This window comes from Drosophila suzukii, chromosome 3, assembly GCF_043229965.1.
Source record: "Drosophila suzukii chromosome 3, CBGP_Dsuzu_IsoJpt1.0, whole genome shotgun sequence".
NCBI classification, from domain to species: Eukaryota; Metazoa; Arthropoda; class Insecta; order Diptera; family Drosophilidae; genus Drosophila; species Drosophila suzukii.
This window is the reverse complement of record NC_092082.1, coordinates 1869215-1890022: the sequence shown is the minus strand read 5'-3', so window position 1 is coordinate 1890022 and position 20808 is coordinate 1869215. Positions and strand designations below refer to the sequence as shown.

General features: G+C 44.7%; 5 protein-coding genes across 14 annotated transcripts; 3 read left to right on the top strand and 2 right to left on the bottom strand.

Annotated features, from left to right (window-relative positions):
• The first annotated feature begins 43 nt into the window (after positions 1–43).
• On the top strand, positions 44–7321 carry nSyb (neuronal Synaptobrevin). 6 transcript variants are annotated; one of them, XR_001767587.4, is made up of 8 exons: positions 44–149; positions 613–1046; positions 1816–1886; positions 2154–2304; positions 2434–2592; positions 2656–2707; positions 3965–4067; positions 5261–7321. XR_001767587.4 is itself a non-coding variant. In XM_017078423.4 (7 exons), the coding sequence occupies exons 3-7, from the start codon at positions 1858–1860 to the stop codon at positions 5440–5442; spliced, it is 573 nt and encodes a 190-aa protein (XP_016933912.1). In that variant the 5' UTR covers positions 44–149; positions 613–1046; positions 1816–1857; the 3' UTR covers positions 5443–7321. The 6 variants fall into 6 exon arrangements, 2 of the variants coding, with proteins under 2 accessions (XP_016933912.1, XP_070852613.1); XR_010653994.2 differs by lacking the exon at positions 3965–4067 and adding an exon at positions 4251–4672 and having other exon boundaries at positions 5261–5403; XR_010653996.2 differs by lacking the exons at positions 1816–1886; positions 3965–4067 and adding an exon at positions 4251–4672 and having other exon boundaries at positions 5261–5403.
• A 1570-nt stretch (positions 7322–8891) lies between these two features.
• GC (gamma-glutamyl carboxylase) lies at positions 8892–15770 on the top strand. Of its 3 annotated transcripts, none has more exons than XM_017078268.4 (4): positions 8892–9187; positions 12969–13562; positions 13623–13969; positions 14272–15770. In XM_017078268.4, the coding sequence occupies exons 2-4, from the start codon at positions 12979–12981 to the stop codon at positions 15354–15356; spliced, it is 2016 nt and encodes a 671-aa protein (XP_016933757.2). In that variant the 5' UTR covers positions 8892–9187; positions 12969–12978; the 3' UTR covers positions 15357–15770. The 3 variants fall into 3 exon arrangements, with proteins under 3 accessions (XP_016933757.2, XP_016933759.2, XP_016933758.2); XM_017078270.4 differs by lacking the exon at positions 8892–9187 and adding an exon at positions 12763–12902; XM_017078269.4 differs by lacking the exon at positions 8892–9187 and having other exon boundaries at positions 12763–13562.
• On the top strand, positions 10104–12630 carry LOC108012826 (uncharacterized). Its single transcript, XM_017078276.4, has one exon. It carries the CDS (start codon positions 10487–10489, stop codon positions 11228–11230), a length of 744 nt encoding a protein of 247 aa, XP_016933765.2. The 5' UTR covers positions 10104–10486; the 3' UTR covers positions 11231–12630.
• A 16-nt stretch (positions 15771–15786) lies between the features above and the next one.
• Positions 15787–20507, bottom strand: ABCB7 (ATP binding cassette subfamily B member 7). 2 transcript variants are annotated; one of them, XM_017078265.4, is made up of 6 exons: positions 20365–20507; positions 18427–18553; positions 17912–18140; positions 17695–17849; positions 16288–17636; positions 15787–16225 (listed from the first exon to the last, which is right to left on the bottom strand). In XM_017078265.4, the coding sequence occupies exons 1-6, from the start codon at positions 20479–20481 to the stop codon at positions 15968–15970; spliced, it is 2235 nt and encodes a 744-aa protein (XP_016933754.2). In that variant the 5' UTR covers positions 20482–20507; the 3' UTR covers positions 15787–15967. The 2 variants fall into 2 exon arrangements, with proteins under 2 accessions (XP_016933754.2, XP_016933755.2); XM_017078266.4 differs by having other exon boundaries at positions 17912–18035.
• Positions 18427–20506, bottom strand: LOC108012825 (SET domain-containing protein 4). Of its 2 annotated transcripts, XM_017078275.4 has the most exons (3): positions 20365–20506; positions 18754–20148; positions 18427–18553 (listed from the first exon to the last, which is right to left on the bottom strand). In XM_017078275.4, exon 2 carries the CDS (start codon positions 20094–20096, stop codon positions 18756–18758), a length of 1341 nt encoding a protein of 446 aa, XP_016933764.2. In that variant the 5' UTR covers positions 20097–20148; positions 20365–20506; the 3' UTR covers positions 18427–18553; positions 18754–18755. The 2 variants fall into 2 exon arrangements, with proteins under 2 accessions (XP_016933764.2, XP_016933763.2); XM_017078274.4 differs by lacking the exon at positions 18427–18553 and having other exon boundaries at positions 18589–20148.
• Positions 20508–20808: the final 301 nt, after the last annotated feature.

Below are 20808 nucleotides of genomic sequence, written 5' to 3'. Positions count from 1 at the left end.
CCACCCCCTTGGCATTCGCCACTTGGAAATCGCCAAGGAAAAGCTTCTCGCTGGAATACCATTCGCTGCTGACCATCCAGGCAGCTTTTTCCCCAAATACACATAACAGTTAGGAAAGCTGCAAGTTTTCGCAGTTGGCCAAAAACGTCGTAAGTGAAAATTTTCCTTGTGCTGCGTAAAATAATTCTAAGAATATTATTTAAGCATAGTTTTTTCTAAACTATAGCTGTGCGATTTGTAGTTAATGTGTTGCTCATCAAGAGTGCTAAAATAGTTGATTGAGGAACAGGAAAATCGAGCTAATAACGTCGACCCAAGGCAGTCAAAACCTTTGACGTGCAGAATTTCATTGATTTTTCTTTTTTTCAGCCCGAGACCAGTTGGACACTTGAAATTATTTTTAAAACGTTTTGCAGTTTGAAGATAGTTTTAAGTGCCCCTGGGGGTAGGCAACGGAAATAGGGAAGTGCATGCCCATCTAGGTGGGCGTGTTGCTGCCCTCCAAATTGCCCTCTTTGGTCCTTGAATAGAACAGCCCATAGCACACAGTTTCAAGTACTAACCGATATACTAAAAATAGTATTGCAACTATTTTCGCACTCTATTCAGCAGCAGTTTCAGCGCTGAGCCAGAAAATTCCTGCGAAAGGCTGTCGTGGCAAGTGTTACCCGCACACACACACATACACATCGCCCAGTTCCAGATCCAGCCAATCCCCCCGTGGAGTGGAGTGAATTTTCATTGACGACTGGGGGCGAAAAAGCTCTGGCGGAAGAGCTAAAGAGCGAAAGAGAGAGTGAGAGAAAGCGGGCGGCACTGAGAGCGCAACCCTCTTGAACAAAAACAACGAAACAGAGTTCAGCTGCACCACCACCCACCACCCACACCCACAGTCCACCTCCATCCCGACCTGCGGCAGTGGAGGACAGCGAAAGAGGCCAAGTGCACAGAGTACCTTCATCCTAATCATCGCCAGCCGAATTTGTTGAGGCCACCACAGGTCCACCAACCGACTACAGCCACAGCCACACAGTCACCAGAGCCATGTAAGTGGATGGACATTATCGATTTGCCTTTCCGGCGGGGGAATGGGGGACTGGGGATTCCCCCCTTTGGGTTTTCGCACAGAGGGAATGCTCATTTGATAGCCGCATTAAGTATACGCACCATGGGTCGCCCATTTCATTTGTCATTCGTCCAAGTGGACCAGACTCGTAAAACATACAAAGGAAACCCGAACCGGAGAGCCAGAACCAGAGCAGCTGCAGCCGCCATTTCGGTTCACTAGTCATGATTCACTTGGCGATGACGTTGCCGCATCACATGGCCAAGTCTCTCACACCGCAAAATCAATAAAAACACGTTTCGCACTAGTGAGTCAGGACATGCAAACTCAGTTGCACCTATTTGGGTTTCTTTAAAACCACTTTAAGTATGAGTAATAAAAATGCTACAACAATACATAGTATTACTTTCATGTCCATTTCCATTCCCAAGATATTTAACTTCCAGGCAAAATTGACAGTTCTAAAAATAATCTCCTATATAAGCAAATCCAATGTTGCCGGTTTTAGGGGTAGCGTTCAGATATTGATTTGTTTTTCTTTGTGGGCAAATAACCAAAGGCAATTGTTTCGAATAGACATTTTGACAAGAACATTTAACATTTTAAACATAGGCTCAAGTAATATTAGAATAATAATCATTTAACCTAAGATCCTTACAACTTTACTAAACAACCATCGTAGTAAAACTTAAACTAAAAATTGCATTATTATTTAAGATTAATAACTTCCCTTCCTTTGGCCCCCGCAGAGCTCAAAGGACAAGGTAAAGGTCTAAGTTTGGGGGTCTAAGATGGGCAAGAAAGACAAGAACAAGGAACCGTAAGTGTGCTCCTTAGTCAAAGGGTAGCTGGCTAGAAATATACTCCAGCACTGTCTATATAGCCCACACGTATCTTCGAGATGTTTCGATTAAAGCTAGAAACTATAGTCCTACCGTATAAGCCCCCACCCGAACACCCACTCTTTGTGTAATTTAAGTGATGTATTCAATTTGAGAGCCCCCGTTGGGAGTTGATTAGTCTTGGTCCTTGCTATTTTCGTCCTTTCCAACGTTCGAATGACTAATGATGACCTTACATCCCGTAGGGCGGACGCTGCACCAGCTGGTGATGCACCACCAAATGCCGGAGCTCCGGCCGGAGAGGGGGGCGATGGCGAGATTGTGGGTGGACCACACAATCCGCAGCAGATTGCGGCACAGAAGCGTCTGCAGCAGACGCAGGCGCAGGTCGATGAGGTAAGTTGTGGGATTGATAAGAATGACTTTATTGAAAACCGGATGACCTAGAACACTATGATCAGTAGTATGGGAACGCGGTTCCACGTACAACATTTTAAATAATTAAATTCTTTTATTCCCGATTAGGTCGTGGACATCATGCGCACGAATGTGGAGAAGGTGCTGGAGCGTGACAGCAAGCTGTCGGAGCTGGACGATCGTGCCGATGCCTTGCAGCAAGGTGCCTCGCAGTTTGAGCAGCAGGCGGGCAAGCTTAAGAGGAAATTCTGGCTCCAGAACTTGAAGGTGGCTATGCAATAACTATACCCTCTGTAAAACCGACTTCTAACATTGCTTTTCTCCACACAGATGATGATCATCATGGGCGTGATTGGCCTGGTTGTCGTGGGCATTATTGCAAGTAAGTTGGTAGATCCTAGCCCGACTTCGTACACTCATTACCGGGACACACTCCCCCGAGAGACACTGACCCCCACAACCAGTCGACTCATCCACACACAGAACCGAAAAGATACTCTCAAGATTTTCCAGTTATGTTTGTCTTTTGAGTTTGCCTTGGTTTACTGCTTTCGTTTCTCTACACACCGAATCTAAATTCCGTTCTTAATTCCGCCTTTTTTTCTCTAGGTAACTTTATGTAGATTGCTAACTAACTATTCCATAAGAAACTAGTAACTTAGCCGCAATGCAATGCAAATCGAAACCAAATCAAAAGTCAATCAATCAACCCAATAAGAACCAATCGAACAAAAAATCGAAACCAAATTCAGACTCATTTACAACCGCTATGAGTAGAGCTCCGAACTCACAGTCCAACTGATCGTTCGCTCAACCGATTCGACCTAGATGCCTTGCGAAATTTCCATAACTATATAGATCGATCGATCTCATATCATGTCATGCGCTTCAACCACCACTAGAACAATAACTAAATGCGGTATATTTGTATTGTACTATATATATGCCCAAGCCCAACATCATCTGGTTCCATACGAGCATACGCACAGGTTCGGTAATGATTTGATTTGATGCCCACTGAAAGTCGTGTTGTGTGTTGTTATCGTTCCGTTGCCGTTTGCCCAACCCGTAATCAAGTTGTGATCACTCCGGATATCGGATCTCTGATCTCTGTCCATGTGGATTGCGGCTCTCCCGAGAAGTGGCAACCTGTGTGGTGGAGATGGACCGACGATATCCGTTTGTACCCGTTAGCCTTGACCGTAGGACCTTAAGTTCCAAATAGCTAGCGTAACTCCCGTAAGCAGTAATCGTAAAGTTTGTGGTTTGTTCAGTGTTTCGTTATCCGTATCCGTATTCGTTTTTCGTTTGTTTCGTTCTGATATTGGCAGCAGCACCACAACCACAGACACACGATTGTGCCAAATGTCCTTTGTAAAATATATACAAAAAACTCGAATCCAGTTCCCCAGTAAACGTAGTACCTTCTTGAAACTCGTTACTCGATACTAAGTCTCAACTCAAAACCGCAAACGGCCTTCGAAAAAGCTAGCCTTACTTGTACCACTGAACCACAGCAAAAGCATAAAGTACTGCCATATTCTACTTGCTTTACCTCTGTTTTTTAAATGTTTTCACTTTTCACCCTGATTTGATACACTCTTTCTATACACCGAACCATATTTTTAAACAATTACAGAGAAAGACGAAGAATAAATATACACTGAAAGAGCTTTAGCTTTGTACAATTTTCTTAACCATAAGCAAAACAATTTACCCCAAAATAACACTTTGTGTGTGAGGTAAAAAGCGAGAGCAAACTTTTATTTATTACTCATACGCCACGTTTATCGCTAGGTGCACCCGTTGAAGAAATCATTTCTTGTACATGACTCAAAATTTCTATTGGTTTTAAGTTTTTTTATCAACTATATCTGTTTTGGAGCAAATCAAAAACATAAACTCACCGAAACAATTTCTCGTAGAACCGTACATGTCGGATGATAATGCTGCTCCGCAGCCTCCTGCCTTGCAGCAGCAGGTGGCTCCGGCTTCGGCAACTGCACCAGAATCAGCACCACCACCACCACAACAACTACAACTACAACAACAACAACAACAACTACAACCACACCACCATACACAAAATCAAAAATCCGAACCACCGACACTCGAGAAACCATTGGCCGAGAAATTGACCGAACAACCACAGAGTCCGTCGGATGAAGTGGCGACTGGACAATAGAACCGCTCACGATCTCTCTTGAAAACCACCAACCGAACAGCAACAACAGAAACTAATCAGCCATCGATTAACCACCAAAAGCCGCATCCGTAGAACCATAGTCAAAATTAATCACACTCTCTATTTGAATCCATTGACAAAATCGATCTAATCTGATACACTGTAAGCAAAAAAGTAAAAACAAAACGGCAACATATCAATGCAAATTATCATACCCAGTAATTTGACACCTGCGCTTCTTTCCGTTTCTGCTGTTCCCCTGATTTTCTATTATTTCATGCTGAGTGTAAACGATGCAGCATTTCCAATTTACGAACTGCTGCTGCATCGTTTACAGTGAGCCTTAGCCGCATGTATGTGAGTTAATCGATGTCTTTGTGTGATTAGTACTATATTATTTTATGGTTCTTTAATTTTCCAATGTTGTATGTGTTTTGGAATTGGCCTAAGTTTAATGCACTAAAAAGAGCGAAAGGACTTCTCCTTGAGGAGGTTTTAAGGGAAGACAGCTTTCTGTGACTGCCTAAATGTACATAACTATATTGATATTCGTTCGATGCAGTTGTCCCATTGTCCACATCCCATGTCCACTATATTGCTATATTATTATCCCATCATGAGTGAGCTTTTAACCATTGAAGTGTAATATTTATGGCGTATACTCGTGTATCGATGTCTGAGATTGGCTAAAGAGAGCTGAAGCACCTTGTGTTTTACCCCATTAATTCTTGGATTATCTCCCTGAAACAGATAAACTTGGCCTCATAGGCGGGGAGCAGCCGCCTCAGTACCAGTACCCCCCACAGTACATGCAGCCACCGCCGCCGCCGCCGCAGCAGCCCGCCGGAGGACAGTCGTCGCTGGTGGATGGGGCAGGAGCAGGAGGATCGGACGGCGGGGCAGCAGGAGCTGGCGACCACGGCGGCGTATAAGCAATCTCGCTGAAAGGACGAACGCTTCTCGATTAAAAACATGCCCCCTCCCCAAGAAGGCGGGCGAAACCAGATTAAAAACAAAGGAAAACTCAGTTAAACTAGAAAATCTCGAGAATTGCAATGAAAACTCAATAATAATTTCCACTTAGACGATCGATGTGCACGAGTTGGTGTGAGAGGTTTTAAGTAACTTACGTCATAATATTAATACTAAATCTAAAGAAGACGCTCCGGACAAATTAAAGTTGTTGCTAATTTGTTTATGGTTACATTATTTCATGCATAAAATAAAAGAAAACGGTATATATAAATATAAATACAAAATATAAAAATACAAATATATGGAACTTGAATATTACGAGTGACTCTCTAAACCACGTACTACCCAATATGGAAATATGGAACTTGGATCTCTGCGCTGCACTGGCAACAAGGAGCGCCAGTGGAAGCAGGAGGACAGGCGGTCGCTTCCCGATGTTCGCAGCTCTTTGAACTCAGTTTCCTTAGCAAATCAACTAGACAAAACAAAAAAAAACTAAAACGAAAGTCAACTATTTCGGAACAAGACCCAAAACCAAAGAAATCTCAGCTTTGTTCCTAAGTAAAGTTACGCAAATATGAATATTCGAAATGTATAATCCAAAAAGATGTTTGAAATCGACAGGCCATATAAGATTGACAGTTAAAAATGTATTCATGGAACTTTACTTATATATAGAGCAAGTGTAGTCGGCTGAAAAAAACAAAAAAGTGGGAAAGAAACCAGAAACCTAAAGTCTAGTCAAAATATACAAAGCGATTTTGTTTGCAGAATTATGTTTATGTGCAATCATTACTGTTGTGTTTGAAAAACAGTTTCGATTGAAAGATGAAACCAGACAGTTCAACGATTAAATTAAGCGCTAGACACACAATACGTTGGTTATCCAAAGGATTTATTGATTTACTTAGCTCGACGACATATGTTTGTATATTTCAATGTTACGAGTAATAGACGCGGCGGTACTTAGAGCATATATATGTACGTGTATGTAACGATATGATATTTAGATCTCACACACTCCACCCGATCCCCGATTCCCCATCCCCAAATCCATAACCATAACCCCCTCATAACCGATCAGAAGCAGAAATAACTTTGAGACAACACTCGTAGCACATATTGTACTCAACTTGTTCTGAATATATACAACCTATAACTACGATTAATGTATTAACTAATTGATTCTACAAGCGCCTGCCCAAAGTGCTTTGCCTACCAACCAATTTTGGGGCACGAACAAATCGAAAAAATTAATTAATGAAAAACCAAAGAGATTAAATGGGAGAAAACGAAGTAAATCCAAATCCGAATGCAGGTATTTTTAGCAATATTCGTAGCGTGTACAATATGTCGCCCTTAAAGCTTATTAGAATCTCGTTCAATGTCCATCTCAGACTCAACCAGACACTTCACATGCATATAACCATTAACAGATATAAATCAATATATGTATGTAATAACCAATGACAAATGTTTAGAAAAGCGTTTCGATTTTTGTTTGGATTTTAACAAAACAAAAAGGGAAATAAGAAAACAATTGTATACACAAAAAGACCTAAGAAAAACACCCGGAGAACGGAGAACCCACAGGGTTCCTAACATTGCACTGCGATATTCCCGAACCCTTGGGGCGGCGGAGCAAGTAATCCCCGTACTAAAACAAAGACGGACACACAAAACAAAGAAAAACTCTATAAGAATCCCCAAAAACAACAGACGGCAAATGAGAGTATATATATATGAACCGTATATAAACAATAATATTACTAATTAATTTAATGATTAATTGCACCCCGAAAATACATAATTATTTAAATAAATAAATAAAAATAATGTCGTAGCGTTTTCTTTTAAAATCGGGAGCGGACAAAAGGTTATGGATTGGTAAGAATATATTATCTTTTATTGGGTTCCTAAAAACGACGTATAGTATTTCAGGTTTTATTAAGTCAATACTTATTACTATCTAATTGTGTGTTTCAACAGTAAATACTTTATTTAAACACTGATTACCTATACAAGAATCAAGCTAGTGGACCGATATAAATTTTTCAGGACATAATAAAGTTATGGGAACTCTTCCTCTAACCATGTTAGCTTTAATTGTTACCTGGGACCGAATTAATTCCCAAATTAAGCAACAAAGGGAGCGCAGCCTAAAAATAGGATCACACAAAAAGTGTAGCATACTATCCAGCGCTCGGCTAGCCAAATTGCGCACTTGACTATGGGAAGGGATACGCTTCGATAGCCCAACCGAACCCACGTGGCTGCATACATAAATAACAAACAGGATAATGGAAACCAAAACCCGTCTGCGGTGGGGAAGCCTACATTTATACCTCGGAAAAGGCAAGTGGGGGAGCGAAGGGCGCCTGTTTACCACACTTGCCACACCTGATTAAAATCTATTGACAATGAAGGCGACGGCGAAATTGGAGCAGCGCTAACAAGGGCCCACAAAGGAAACGGCAACATCACCCTTCGATGCCCCAGTTGCTCCTTGAACCCGGGATCCCAGCCAGCACTTAATGAAACCCAATTACCGGAGGTGTCCGCCAGCCAAATCCTGGAGGCGGATGGCAAACAATAACAGCTGCGAAGCGCCCAGCTGCTGCCGCAACACCTGCAAATTTTATTTGCATTTTTCCTGCCATTTTAACACCCTGTGAATATTCACTAGGGGTATATTGTTTTGTATTTGAAAAGTTACTTAACATAACCAAATTATATTTTTTTTAAATTTCATATTTTTTACTCTTAAAATACCATAATTCTCTAGTCAGTAAAAATCTTAATAATTTCGATAGATTAAAGAGGGTCCCTTAAAAATAAATATAAAAACATAAATATCATATCATTATATATATATATATATATATGTTTCTGTAGATTGGTATCAAATATTATTGGTTGTTCTAGACACAGTCTATATGTAAAAATGTAAATTGTATATAACAAACGTAGCTTAAGGCCACAGTAGCTATAGCTACAATGAAAAGCATAGGCTATAGGTAATTTCTCAATTGCCTTTTAGCCTGAGAATAAATAAATAAATAAAATTATTGGTTGTTATATATTATAAAATTGTTTTCTTTAAATTGATATAAAATAACGTTTATATGAAGGTATTACTTTTGCTAAGCCTGGTAAACTTAATGCCGTAACACTCGGTCAACGGAAATTTACTTGTTTATTATTATTAACTTCGCCATTTCCCGGCAAGGACATGCGCAAACACCCCCGCCTCCGCCCACAACACTCGCCCACCCGTCATCATCCCCCCTGCGACTCCAGGGATTACGGCAAGGGACGTGGACACGGATGCGGAGGCATCTCCGAGCGGAGCAGAGTGGCGTATAAATACGGCGCAGCTTTTGCGCACAGCCTCAGTTGGCGGACCGTGTTGCTCGCGATTCCGATTCCCATTTCCCAGTCGCTGCGTCCGCGAGGTGAGAGTTCATCCGGGAAACGGCCAACTGTTGCAAGTTGCCCTCAGCAGAGAGCAGGCTGCAGGTTGCAGGTTAATGGCTCCAATTACTGATTAAAGTGCAACAAATTACGCGTGTGAGATTGATTAATGGCTTTATAAGCCAGTTGCAGGCGGAGAAAAGCTGATTGTAAGCCGAGGATTTGTCTTAACGACTCGTCGGGTCAAGCTGACCCCATTTTCATATTAACTGGCAATAACAATACAAAGTAAGTAAAGCTCTTCAAAGTATTTATTTTTATATGCATTGTGAAAAGTTTTGCAAAAGTGTTATCTCGTATAAAGAAAGTGACTGTGCTTAAACACATTCTAGTAAGTTTTATTTGTAAAGTTAAAACGTAGGTTATAAAAGTCATTATTATAAGAATCTTTCTTTATGAACGTTTTTACTGAAATCATAAGTACAACTTTGGAGTTCTGTCTAGTAAAAGACTTAATTTTCTTTGTTAAAATTATAAAATGTAGTAGTGTTTATCATAACCAACATAACTGATTTTAGATATTAACATAGTGAATAGTGATCTTAGGGTGTTTATGACTTTTTGGTAAAGTACTTTTAAATTTCTGGCGAAAAACTTAAGTACACTAAGGTTTTTGACCAGTTTATAAACATAAAATTTGTTTTCTTAAAACCAAATGTTATATTATTATAAAACTATCTGACACTAAGATCACTAAAGGGGCATTTGTTGTATTTTCATTTTAAGATCATTTTTACCGGTCAAATAAAACCTAACAGAAATGTCCATTTGCTATCAGATTTGAATGAAAAAATTTGAACTTACAGTTAAGAGGGCCCCAAGACAGAGCTTAAATCAAAGGTAAAATAGCTTTGGAAGGTGCCTAAAATATCCTTCCTCAACAATTACCCGCTATTTTCAACACTGTCGTGCAGAGGGGCCCAATCTCAACTAGGTCCAAACAGGGTGGGTGCAGTCCAAACAAAACTGGTTGCCAGCCGACTTTGTTGGCGTAATCATATGGCGAGAATAGTGGTTAAAACCACCCCTGACGTGGCAGCTTTCTCGGGGGTTGTGTGTTATGTGTTGTGTTTGCATATGTATTTGGAGAGCCCGAAACTGAATCCATATCCGAATCGAATCCGAAACCAAATCCGAATCGGAATCGGCGGCACAGTCAGTCTGCAAACTTCGGAGCGTTCGGTTGTCAAGTTTTCGGTCGCCTGCGTGATTTTCTCTTTTCCGATTTCAGCACTCTTCCCGCACACACACACAGCCAACACACACTCTACACAAGAGAGGGCGGAGCGGAGAGAGGAGGCGACTTGACTTTCGCTCGAATTTCTCGCTTATTGTTATTGTTGTTGCCTCGCCGTAGTGTATATACCAAATACCCACTGTACTCTGTGTGTGTGTGAGACTGCGACTCCACTGTGTGCGTGTGTCTTTCCTGGAAGTTCGAATTCTCTTTTTCCGTCTGCGAAACGGCCAACGGCTGAAAAAAGTTGGTGGAATCAGAATCAGAAGCGGAATCACTAGCTTATCACCATGGCCGACAACAACAACTGCCCCAAGTGCAAAAAATCGATCGTCGCCAAGGAGGCGGCCGCCACGAGCATCGGATGCAGTGGCGAGGACTGCCGGCGGAGGTTCCACCGCACGTGCGTGAACATAGACGATGCGGTCTTCGAGGCGATCCAGAAGAACCCCATGATATCCTTCCACTGCGACGAGTGCAAGAACCAATCGCCGCGCTCCTTCGCCGCCAAGCTGCACACCATCGAGGAGAAGGTCAACAAGGTGTGCAACGGGGTCAACCAGATCCAGGGCCGGATGTACCAGCAGTACTTCCAGTTCGGAAATCAGCCGCTCCAGGCTCTGGGCGCCAGTGCAGCCGGCGTGGGTGGCGGTGGAATGGCCGGCGGTCTGGATGGGAAGAAGCATCCGCAGCAGAACAACCTCATCGTGGTGGGGAACAACTGCAATTCCGATCGATTGCAGGTCGTTTGCGACTACGGGCGATGGGTGCAGGTGGGCAAGTTCGCCACGAACACTAGCGAGGAGGATGTGATCGATCACCTGGCCGAGGAGCTGAAGATCAACAAGAACCTGGTCAAATGCACCAAGCTGGTGAAGAACGATGCCAACCTGTCGCAGTTGTCGTACTGCAAGTTCAAGATCTCCATACCGGACTACCGCTTCAACGAGCTGTTCAACGAGGCCATCTGGCCCAGCGGCGTGATGGTCAGCCCCTTCACTCCGCGCTCCCAGCTGAACCAGAACCGCCTCTAGAGGGACGGGCCCGGCGGCCGGGAGAGCGGTGACCGGGCGAGGGTGAAGCAGTAAGGATTGGGATGGTTGGGAGGAGCAGCAGCTGGAGAGGCAGTAGCCAAAAAGGAGGGAGTGCGCCTGCGCAGGGAGAGGATAAGCGGAGGAGGAGGAGGAACTGCATCGCGACCTGGCACCCAAGGGTTGCTACATGGACTGCAACTACACAGCGGATTCCCCCTCTAATCCCTTGGGCATTGATGGAGCAGCAGGGCAGCAGGCGGAGCAAGGAGGAGCAACTATGTGCCCCCCGTTGTATGCTAATTTTCGACACTCGAAAACATTGTCTAGATCTTTAAAAGCTTACAGAACCTATCTAATGGAAAACCAACAACAAGCATATTTATTGAATTAACTTTGAAAATGCATTTTAAAATGTTTTAGCGTTGCGTAAATAACGAACATGAAATCGATAATGAAAACCAAAAGTATTTTAATGGCAAAACTCACAAGTAAAATAGATGTGAAGCAAAAATATTAGTCATTTATGCATAACTGTCGTACTTAAATTAAAGTAAAACCGAAAACAAAACGAGAGAAATCCTAAGAAAACCCAAACTAAACGTACTTAAACACACACACTGAGAAACCGAGAAATAATGATTATTCAGGCGCGTATTTAAACCATTTACTAACCAGGCACCGAAATTATGAACTTTCCTTTTGATTTCCAAACTCACTTCCGGGGACTAGAAATATTCGAGAATTCAAATTTCAAACCCAGATCGTTATACTTTCTCCAAATCGATAGAAACTTTATTACGACGCGTGTGCGACACCTATCACATTAAGTACTTAACCGTAACCAATATCAAAAACAAAAAATCGTATATTCAAGCAGACGACGGCTTATATTTATATTGTATTCGTATATGTATGTAGTTTGAGGCATTTTCAAAGCTTGTTCCTGTTCCCAAAAACGTTTGGACATTTTGCGAACCACTGCACAGGACACTGGCCAGCAGCTAGAAACCCATTCAAATTCAGATCGAAAGTATACATGTATTTGCGTTTTCGACGGGAGTTCCCGATGTTTCATATCATGGATATAAGGACTCCCAGTCACCACAACACGTTCAGGACTCGAGACGAAACGATGCTGGGCAAATCCGTTGCAATAATAACTCACTGACCGAGTATAATGGATGTACATTTCGTAATTGATCTATTTTTTTACACCAACCCGACAGCAATATTTTCCGTGGGCTCCACGCCAGCGATAACGATCCGAACAGAACCGTAGATATTTACGCAAGAGTCAGCAAACGAAATGTAAAACACATATATTATATATTTAGTATACAACCAATATGCATGCATGTATTTATGTCAACTTTTTCAATAAATTCTACAAAAAAATTAAATACTGAAAAGGAAGAAGTGGATGGATCTTTGGGTTTTGGAAACTACGTTCTATACTCAAGAAAAAATGCCATATTTAATATGCATGATTTGAAAACGTACTGATGATAGACGGGATTTTTTTAATAGATAGAATTTCAGATTAAAGTAAAACTACAAGGACTCTATGAGGACTTATGTCTTAGTAATATATACGAGTTTTAAAAACTTGGAATGAGTCGAGAGTACAATTTCAGATCTAATACTCATTAATGAGAAGGGGTAGACAATAGTTGTACGTATACAATTTTCATAGAATCTTTAAAAATTTCGGGCTGCTCTCCATACATATTATTTTCAGAATAAGCACAATGGCCAACTCAAAACGAAAGGTGCCCACGAAATCCAGTACCACAGAGGACTCTACCCAGGATAAAGATCTTCCCAGGTCTACGGAAAAATCCGCCACAGAAGTAGCTCCCCCAGATGCCAAAGACCCCTCCCTCCTGAACAAATTTTTCAGAGATTGCCTAGGTCACGACCCCAGGAATTTCTCCAGTTTGTCCCGATTTAGCAGCTGGCTACAGAGACCAGTGGATGGAGCAGCCTTGGGCATCTTCAGGTTGCTCTATGGAGCAGCCATGCTCGTTGACATTGCAGAGGAGCGAGGCGGTGGGCAGCTGGATGTGCGATTCCAAGATCCGCTCCACTGTCATTTCCCACTCTTCAACGGGATGCGGGCATTGGCCTACCCGCTGATGGGCTGCGTCTACCTGTGCATGTGGCTGGGCGCCTTGGGCATCATGCTGGGCTACCGATTCCGGACTAGCTGCCTGGCCTTCCTGGTTCCCTACTGGTACATCTTCCTGCTGGACAAGCCGACGTGGAACAACCACAGCTATCTCTTCGGTCTGGTGGGGATCTTGCTGCTCTTCACCAAGGCGGAATCCTACTGGTCTGATTAGCTCTTAAATCTTTGGAATTAAAATATATCTAACCCCTTCCTATCTTCCAGCTCCCTGGACAGCTGGCTAAATCCCCGGAGGAGTCGCTGTATTCCCTACTGGAACTACTTCATCATTAAATTTCAGTTCTTCGTTTTGTACACGTATGCAGGTCTGAAGAAGTTCTCCCTGGAGTGGCTATCTGGCTATGCAATGTCCAATCTGAGCCACCACTGGGTCTTTGCTCCATTCCGCCAGGTGATTGATCCCGAGCTGATTGACCTACTGATCGTGCACTGGTTCACCGCCTTTTTCGACCTGTCCATTGCCTTTTTTATGACAGTGGAGAAGACGCGCTTGCTGGTCACTCCTTTCATGCTAAGCTTTCACCTCATGAACTCCCGACTCTTTGTAATAGGTGAGTGAAAAAGTATATGTAGAAACCACTTCGTTTATAAAGCAGTTGTACATATTTATAATGCTTTTACGGAACCCAAAAACAATAACAATTATAACCCTTAAGAAAGGTACTCTTCAATTTTTAAATAATTATCCCTGCTGGATATATGTATATATATACATAGCTGTTTTATATATGTTATTCCTTTACGGAACTCTTAAATTAAAATCATTATACCCCCTAACAAATATATTCATATTGATATTTATATAACCAACCAATAAAAAATCAATATTCTAATCGAACTTACCCCACAACAGGAATGTTTCCCTGGGTTTGTTTGGCTGAGGTGCCGCTCTTCTTCAGCTTCGACTGGCCCAGGAGGATAAACAGATGGTCGAAGACTCCCCTGCTCCAGCCGAAAGATCCAACAGAAGAGCTGAACAAGCCGGGAATCCTGGCCAGACTGCGCACGTGCCTTATCCTCGGCTACTGCGGACTACAGCTGTTCCTGCCATACTCTCACTTCATCACCAAGGGTTTCAACAACTGGACGAATGGGCTGTATGGCTACTCCTGGGACATGATGGTGCACTCGTACGATACGCTGCAGACCTCCATCCAGGTGGTGGACAATGAGAGTCGGCAGGTGCACAACTTGAATCCGTATGCCTTCACGGAGTACGATCGCTGGACGAAGTACGCCGACATGGCTGTCCAGTATGCCAAGTGCATCGAGGAGAATCTCCGCCAGGGACAGCCAGAGATGGCGAAAAACATCTCCATCTACTTTGACATTTGGTGCTCGATGAATGGTCGCTTCCAGCAGCGATCCTTTGATCCGCGTGTGGATCTCCTCCGCGCCAAGTGGTCGCCCTTTGAGAGCACCTCCTGGTCGCTACCACTGCTGAACGAACTGAATCACATGCGTCCCAAGTTGCGGACCATCGAGACCGAGGTGCTGGCCTGGAACAACTACTCCGATGTGATCTTCGTGGCCGATTTCCCCGGCCTAACGCTGACGAACTTCATCTCCCCGGATCTCATCAACTGCACGCTGACCATCCTCGAGGGAAACGTGCGGTACAGGAACGAGCGGGATCCAGAGGCCTATTTCTTGACGGCCGGCAAGAGCATCGGTCTGGAGAGCAACATCACCCACTTGGTGACCACCATTGGCCAGAAACCTGCTTCGTATCTGTTTACATACACCAACAAGACGATGCTGGAGCAGGGCATCACGATAGACAAACCGCAGACGGAGGAGCGATCTATCCTGCCACTGTGGCAGGAGTTCCAGCATCGGGTGGCGAACTACCAACAGTTTCTGGGCCACATTGGCAACTGCCTGATGCACTTGCTCTACGATGTGCCCATTCCGCAGGCCGTGAAAGAGAGAGATTGAAAGTGAAGGCTAACCATCGGAACTGTTTCGGTTTTCACTTGATCCTGATTCGAACTTAAAATAACCTCACTTATTTTAAATCAACCCATTCAGTATTACTTTTTAAAACTAAATCTTAAGGAAAGTGGACTATATGCCTTAACTTTGTTTGGGTAAATATATTTTTATCTAAATTATACCTTCACAAATCCACATCGATATTCCACTATCTCGAGGTATAATATTTACATGAAGTAATTGCATTTAATAAGGGTACATTATTGTAAATTTATACTTGAACTGATGAATTTTACGTATTGTGAAATCCAGAATATATTTTCCAACGAATCCCGACAATGTGAAAACCGTAACAGTGCGATAAATCCGAATGTATGGGTGATAAAACTGATAATAAATGTTCCATATTGTACCGCATCCCGTCCTAACTCTCTTATCGGATATCTACAACTGTATTTACAAACGTCACAATATGATACTTTAAACCTATAAATAGCGAATCTCCGGGCCGGGAGGATTCTACGGTGAATTTTGTGGGTTAGGGACTGGGCCAAACGAAGGGGAAGATTATAACATTTGGAACAAACACATACATATGGTGGTGGGAGCCTCGTCTACGCAACGCCCCGCGACTTTTTCGTCGGCCCCTCCTCCTTGATCTCCCGACTGGGGTCGAACTGCTGCGTCTGCGTCTCCCAGAGACGGGCATACAGGCCGTTCTGCCTCAGCAGCTCCGAGTGGGTGCCACGTTCGCCCAACTGTCCATTCTCCAGTACTAGGATTTCGTCGGCATCCTTGACCGTGGAGAGACGGTGGGCAATGCAAATGCTGGTGCGTCCTGAGGTGGCGCGGGTCAAGGCCTGCAGAATGTTCTGCAAAAGAAAGATAACCGAGTAAGTCAGTCGGTTGGGTTCAGTTGCATCCAAACACTCACATGCTCTGTGATCGAGTCCAGACTGCTAGTAGCCTCGTCGAAGATCAGGATGGGGGTGTTCTTGAGAATGGCCCTGGCTATGGCAACGCGCTGCTTCTCGCCACCGGACAGTTTCAAGCCCCGCTCGCCCACCTGGGTGGAGTACTGTGCTGGCCAGCTCATGATGGAGTCATGCAGATCCGCCATGCGGGCAGCATTCTCCACCTCCTCGTGTGACTTGGACAGGTTGCCGTAGTGGATGTTGTGCTCGATGGTGTTGTGGAACAGCACCGAATCCTGAGGCACCACAGCAATAACCTTGCGCAGACTCTCCAGATCCACAGTGCTAATATCCTGACCACCGATCAACACCTTGCCAGAGTTTGGCTCGAAGAAACGGAAGAGGAGGCGCACCATCGAGGATTTACCCGAGCCAGAGCCACCCACAATGGCCACGTTCTTGCCGGCGGGAATGGTGAAGGACAGGTCCCGGAAAATGGGCTTGCCCGGCTCGTACTCGAAGTTTACATTACGGAACTCGATGGAGGAATTGGTGGTATCCACAAACAGGGGCTGGGCATTGGCCGCCGTCTGAATCCTGCTGTCCACGTTCATCAGCGTGAACATGGCCTGCATGTCCAGCAGGGCCTGACGCACTTCGCGGTACACACTGCCCAGAAATCCGAGAGGGATCGAGAGCTGGAAGAGCAGGGCGTTGACCATCACCAAGTCGCCCACTGTCATGTTGCCCTGGGCAATTTCCTTGGCGGCCAGCACCATAATCAGACTGAGGGCACTGCTGAAGATGGCGTTCTGCCCAAAGTTGAGCAGCGCCAGACTGGAGCTGGTCTTCAGACTGGCCGCCTCGTACTTCTTCAGCACCTCGTTGTAGCATCCCGCCTCGTACTTTTCGTTGTTAAAGTACTTGACCGTCTCGTAGTTAATCAGCGAGTCCACGGCCTTGTTGCCGGCCTCGTTCTCCGCCTGGTTCATGTAGACGCGGAACTGGGTGCGCCACTGGGTTACACTCAGCGTGTAGGCGGCGTAGATGCCCACGCAGCCCATACTCACGCCAGCGAAAGCCAGACCGCATTTCACTCCCAGGATGCTGGACACGAGGGCCAGCTCAAAAATGGTGGGCACAATGTTGAACACCATGGCGGAGAGTACAAAGTTGATGCCCCTCGATCCTCGGTCTATGGTCTTCGACAGGGCTCCCGTCTGTTTGTTTAGGTGGAAGGCCAAGTCCAAGTTGTGCAGATGCAGGAACACATTGCTGGCGATCTTGCGGATCGAGTGGTGGGCCACCTTGGCGAACACCGCATTCCTCAGCTCGTTGAACCCCGCTGCACTGGCTCTAGCAATGCCATCTAGGGAGATCACATAGTTAAGATTTATTCTGGTACATAGGCTGGTATATAGACTTGCATCCCAGCATCAGAGCGGTGGCTGTTGAGAGCACTGCATCCGGAGCAGTGTCCATGTTCAGCGTAGTCATCGTGTCCACGGCTCCTTTGAACAAGAAGGGCACGCACACGGTCAGCAGCTTGGAGCCAGCTAAAAGACCCAGGGAAATGCCCACTCTACAAGGATATAGTAAATATGTATTTAAAGAACAAGTTACCTCAATCATATCCAGACTCACCGTTTCCTGACTAGTGGATCCTCTTTGGGCCAGATGTAGGCCATCATGGCGCGCAGCATATCCTTGGAGGTGACCTCCGGAGCGTCCAGCTTGCCCAATCCCGAGCCGCGATCGCTGCCGCCCCCTATATGAACATGACATTGTCGTGATTGCTGTTGTTGTGGGCGGTAAAGTCGCCGCTGCCGCTGTAGCGTTGTTGTTTTTGCTGCCGCTGCTGCTGGGGCTCCACCTGCATTGGATTCACTTGGATGCAGCCAAATTCAGACAGGCGCTCAACACAACAAGCGCACAAACAAACAAACAAATACAAACGGGCGTTGACCGACTTGGGTTACGAACGTACTCGGTCCACAAAACAAAATCAATTTTGGGTTAGTCAATAAATAGAATAAAGCGTGAGAGGCTAGTACTAAATAATAAGGCCTGCGAATCGGCAGGTGTGCTGGGTTAATTGCAGGAAGTCCGGCATTGGTTAATGGCTGGGTTAATGGACTATTCCTGGGTCACCTACATACCTTTGGCCTTCTTGCCGAATACTCCACCCAACAGCTTGCTGCCCGGCGTGGGCGTAAACGGGGTTATCTTCTTTCGCTTGACATCGCTGCTCCCCTGATCATCCACCTTGGCCAGCGAAGAGTACAGCTGAAAGGTCAATGGAGCAATTACAAGTGGTGGCATAAAGTTTTATGGGATTTATTACAAAAGTACAAATGTTAATTGGGCTTTAGTTCGAATTCTTAGAGGTAAATTAGTATTCAAGATAAAAAAGCTTTCTACTTTTACAATCCCTGAACAACAAAATGCTTTGTACTGATTTGAAATCTATGCTTAATATGGATTACTTCTATTCTGCAGGATGCGCTGCATGATAGTCGCTCAAGTAACGGACGCACTCCTGCAGGTAGGATCTTGCCACCGCACCGCTCTCCGTCAGCTTTGGAAGTTTATCCAGCTCTCCCCCGAAGATCTCGTACTCCTCTATTTTATAGGACACCAGATAGGACAGTTCTGGCTGCACATCCTCGAACTGCTCGGCGTCACCGAAGGCAATCTGGTTGAGGATGTTGGGAAAGTAGGACTGCTGCTTGAAGATTAGGTGCAGCACAACCTTTAAATTGTGAGAGCAACCGTCGTCGATGTGGACGAACATCTGATCGTTCAGATTGTGCTCCCTGATGAACTTGAAGATGTTCCGGTGGTAGGTCTGCGTGGATAGCTCCTTGTTCCGCTTAACCATGTGCTCAATGTCTAGCAGGGAAAACTCAAAGTAGTCGTGCTTATTTCCTTTTAGCCAAAAGCCGTACTCTGTTAGCAGCTTAAAGTTGGACAGAGCACCGTAGCTGATAAACAATTGGTCATAGGGTTTGGTCTTGGGGACCGGAAGAGATTTTAATGTGAGGACGTAATCCTGGCCCTCAATCTCCGCCGTGGTTTGCACACTATCGGAGTGGTTGAAGAGGTCCAAGAAGGGAGCCAATGCCAGGTTGGTGTCGCCACTGATGAGGGCCTGGAAGTGACTGCTCTGCTTTTTGAGAAAGCGGGAGCTGAGGTAGACGCTTCTAGTATTCACGGTGAAGTAGGCCCATTTAAATTGTGCGAGTGTCCAAATCTCCTGGCCGTAGCTCTTTCCACAGCAATCGCAGTTGAGAACCAGGCTCTTGATTATCTCAAAGTAACCCCTTATCTGGCGATTCTGGGCCACAGTTCGCTCTAGCAGAGATTCCGGCAGGCACTGCAGCTCGGGTATGGAGCAGAAATATGGAGTGGAGTAGCTCGTGGGTATGGTGTCCAAATAGGAGGCGTAGAAAGTGTGGAGCGTCTCCAGAGAACACTCTAAAAGGTGTTTGCTGTACAGAAGATAACAGGCTACCAGAGCCTGAAAGGAAATCCTGGAGTCCTTGTCGAAGAGCTCTTTGTTGAATAGGCTCTTGAATGCCTCATCCGATTCCAGCGTGGCTATGCTGATGAGGCAGCCAATGGGCAGCCGAATGAGCTCGTCCTCCGGGGAGAAGCTGTCCTGTTTAGAGCATAATCCTCGTCCAGTCTGGTCATAGTTTTGGGCTGATAGATGAGTGTGGTTCTGCCAGCCGAGTGAGTGCAGGTGAACGTAGAGTTCCTGCAGGGAATTGGAACCCCCTCCAGATTGCTTGGCTCTTTTGAGCCGGCGTCGCTGGGTGCGACCCATTATTCCCGATCCTAGTCTGTGTGTGCGCTGTTTTGGTCTATCTCTAAGCTTGCTGCAACGAAATAAGCCAGAGCGTGGTGCATTAATTCAGGATTTATGGGGTTGATGGGAAAAAGGACCAAAACAACGCACACGCAGACTGATACCCGCTCAATCAAACCGCCAATTCATTGCGTATTTAACGCCTAATTACGAAATCGCAATCTAGTCTAGATAGTCTGGCATGTGGCCTTGAAATGGGTCTACATTCTAGAACCGGAGTACTCACCACTCTTGCCTGCACGTGGGTTCCCGTTCCCTTAGCGAAGGTGTAGCATTTCGCGCGTCCCAAGTGGGCAGGTAAGTGGATGCTGCACTGCTTGGTCAGATGGAGGAGTCCGGCCATTACTCAATTGCCAGGCGAAAACAAAATAAAGTCCCTCTTCTTTTGCACCGTCGTCCCTGTGTTTTTTTCTGCATTCGCACGCAGCGTCAGCTGTTTAGTGTGCCCGTTTCGTTGTGAATGGCAATTTGGAAATGAGACAGATGAACTAGTTTCATATATTCAGCTACTAAAAAATTGAAAAACCAATTAAATCTATTAAAAGTTCAATATATATATGATTTCCGTATTTTTTTGTTATTATTAGCTTGTGAGAATATTAAGTAACTTACGATATATTTTTCCCAACGTTTTATTTGTCATTAAAAATCGGTTGAATATAGTTTTTAA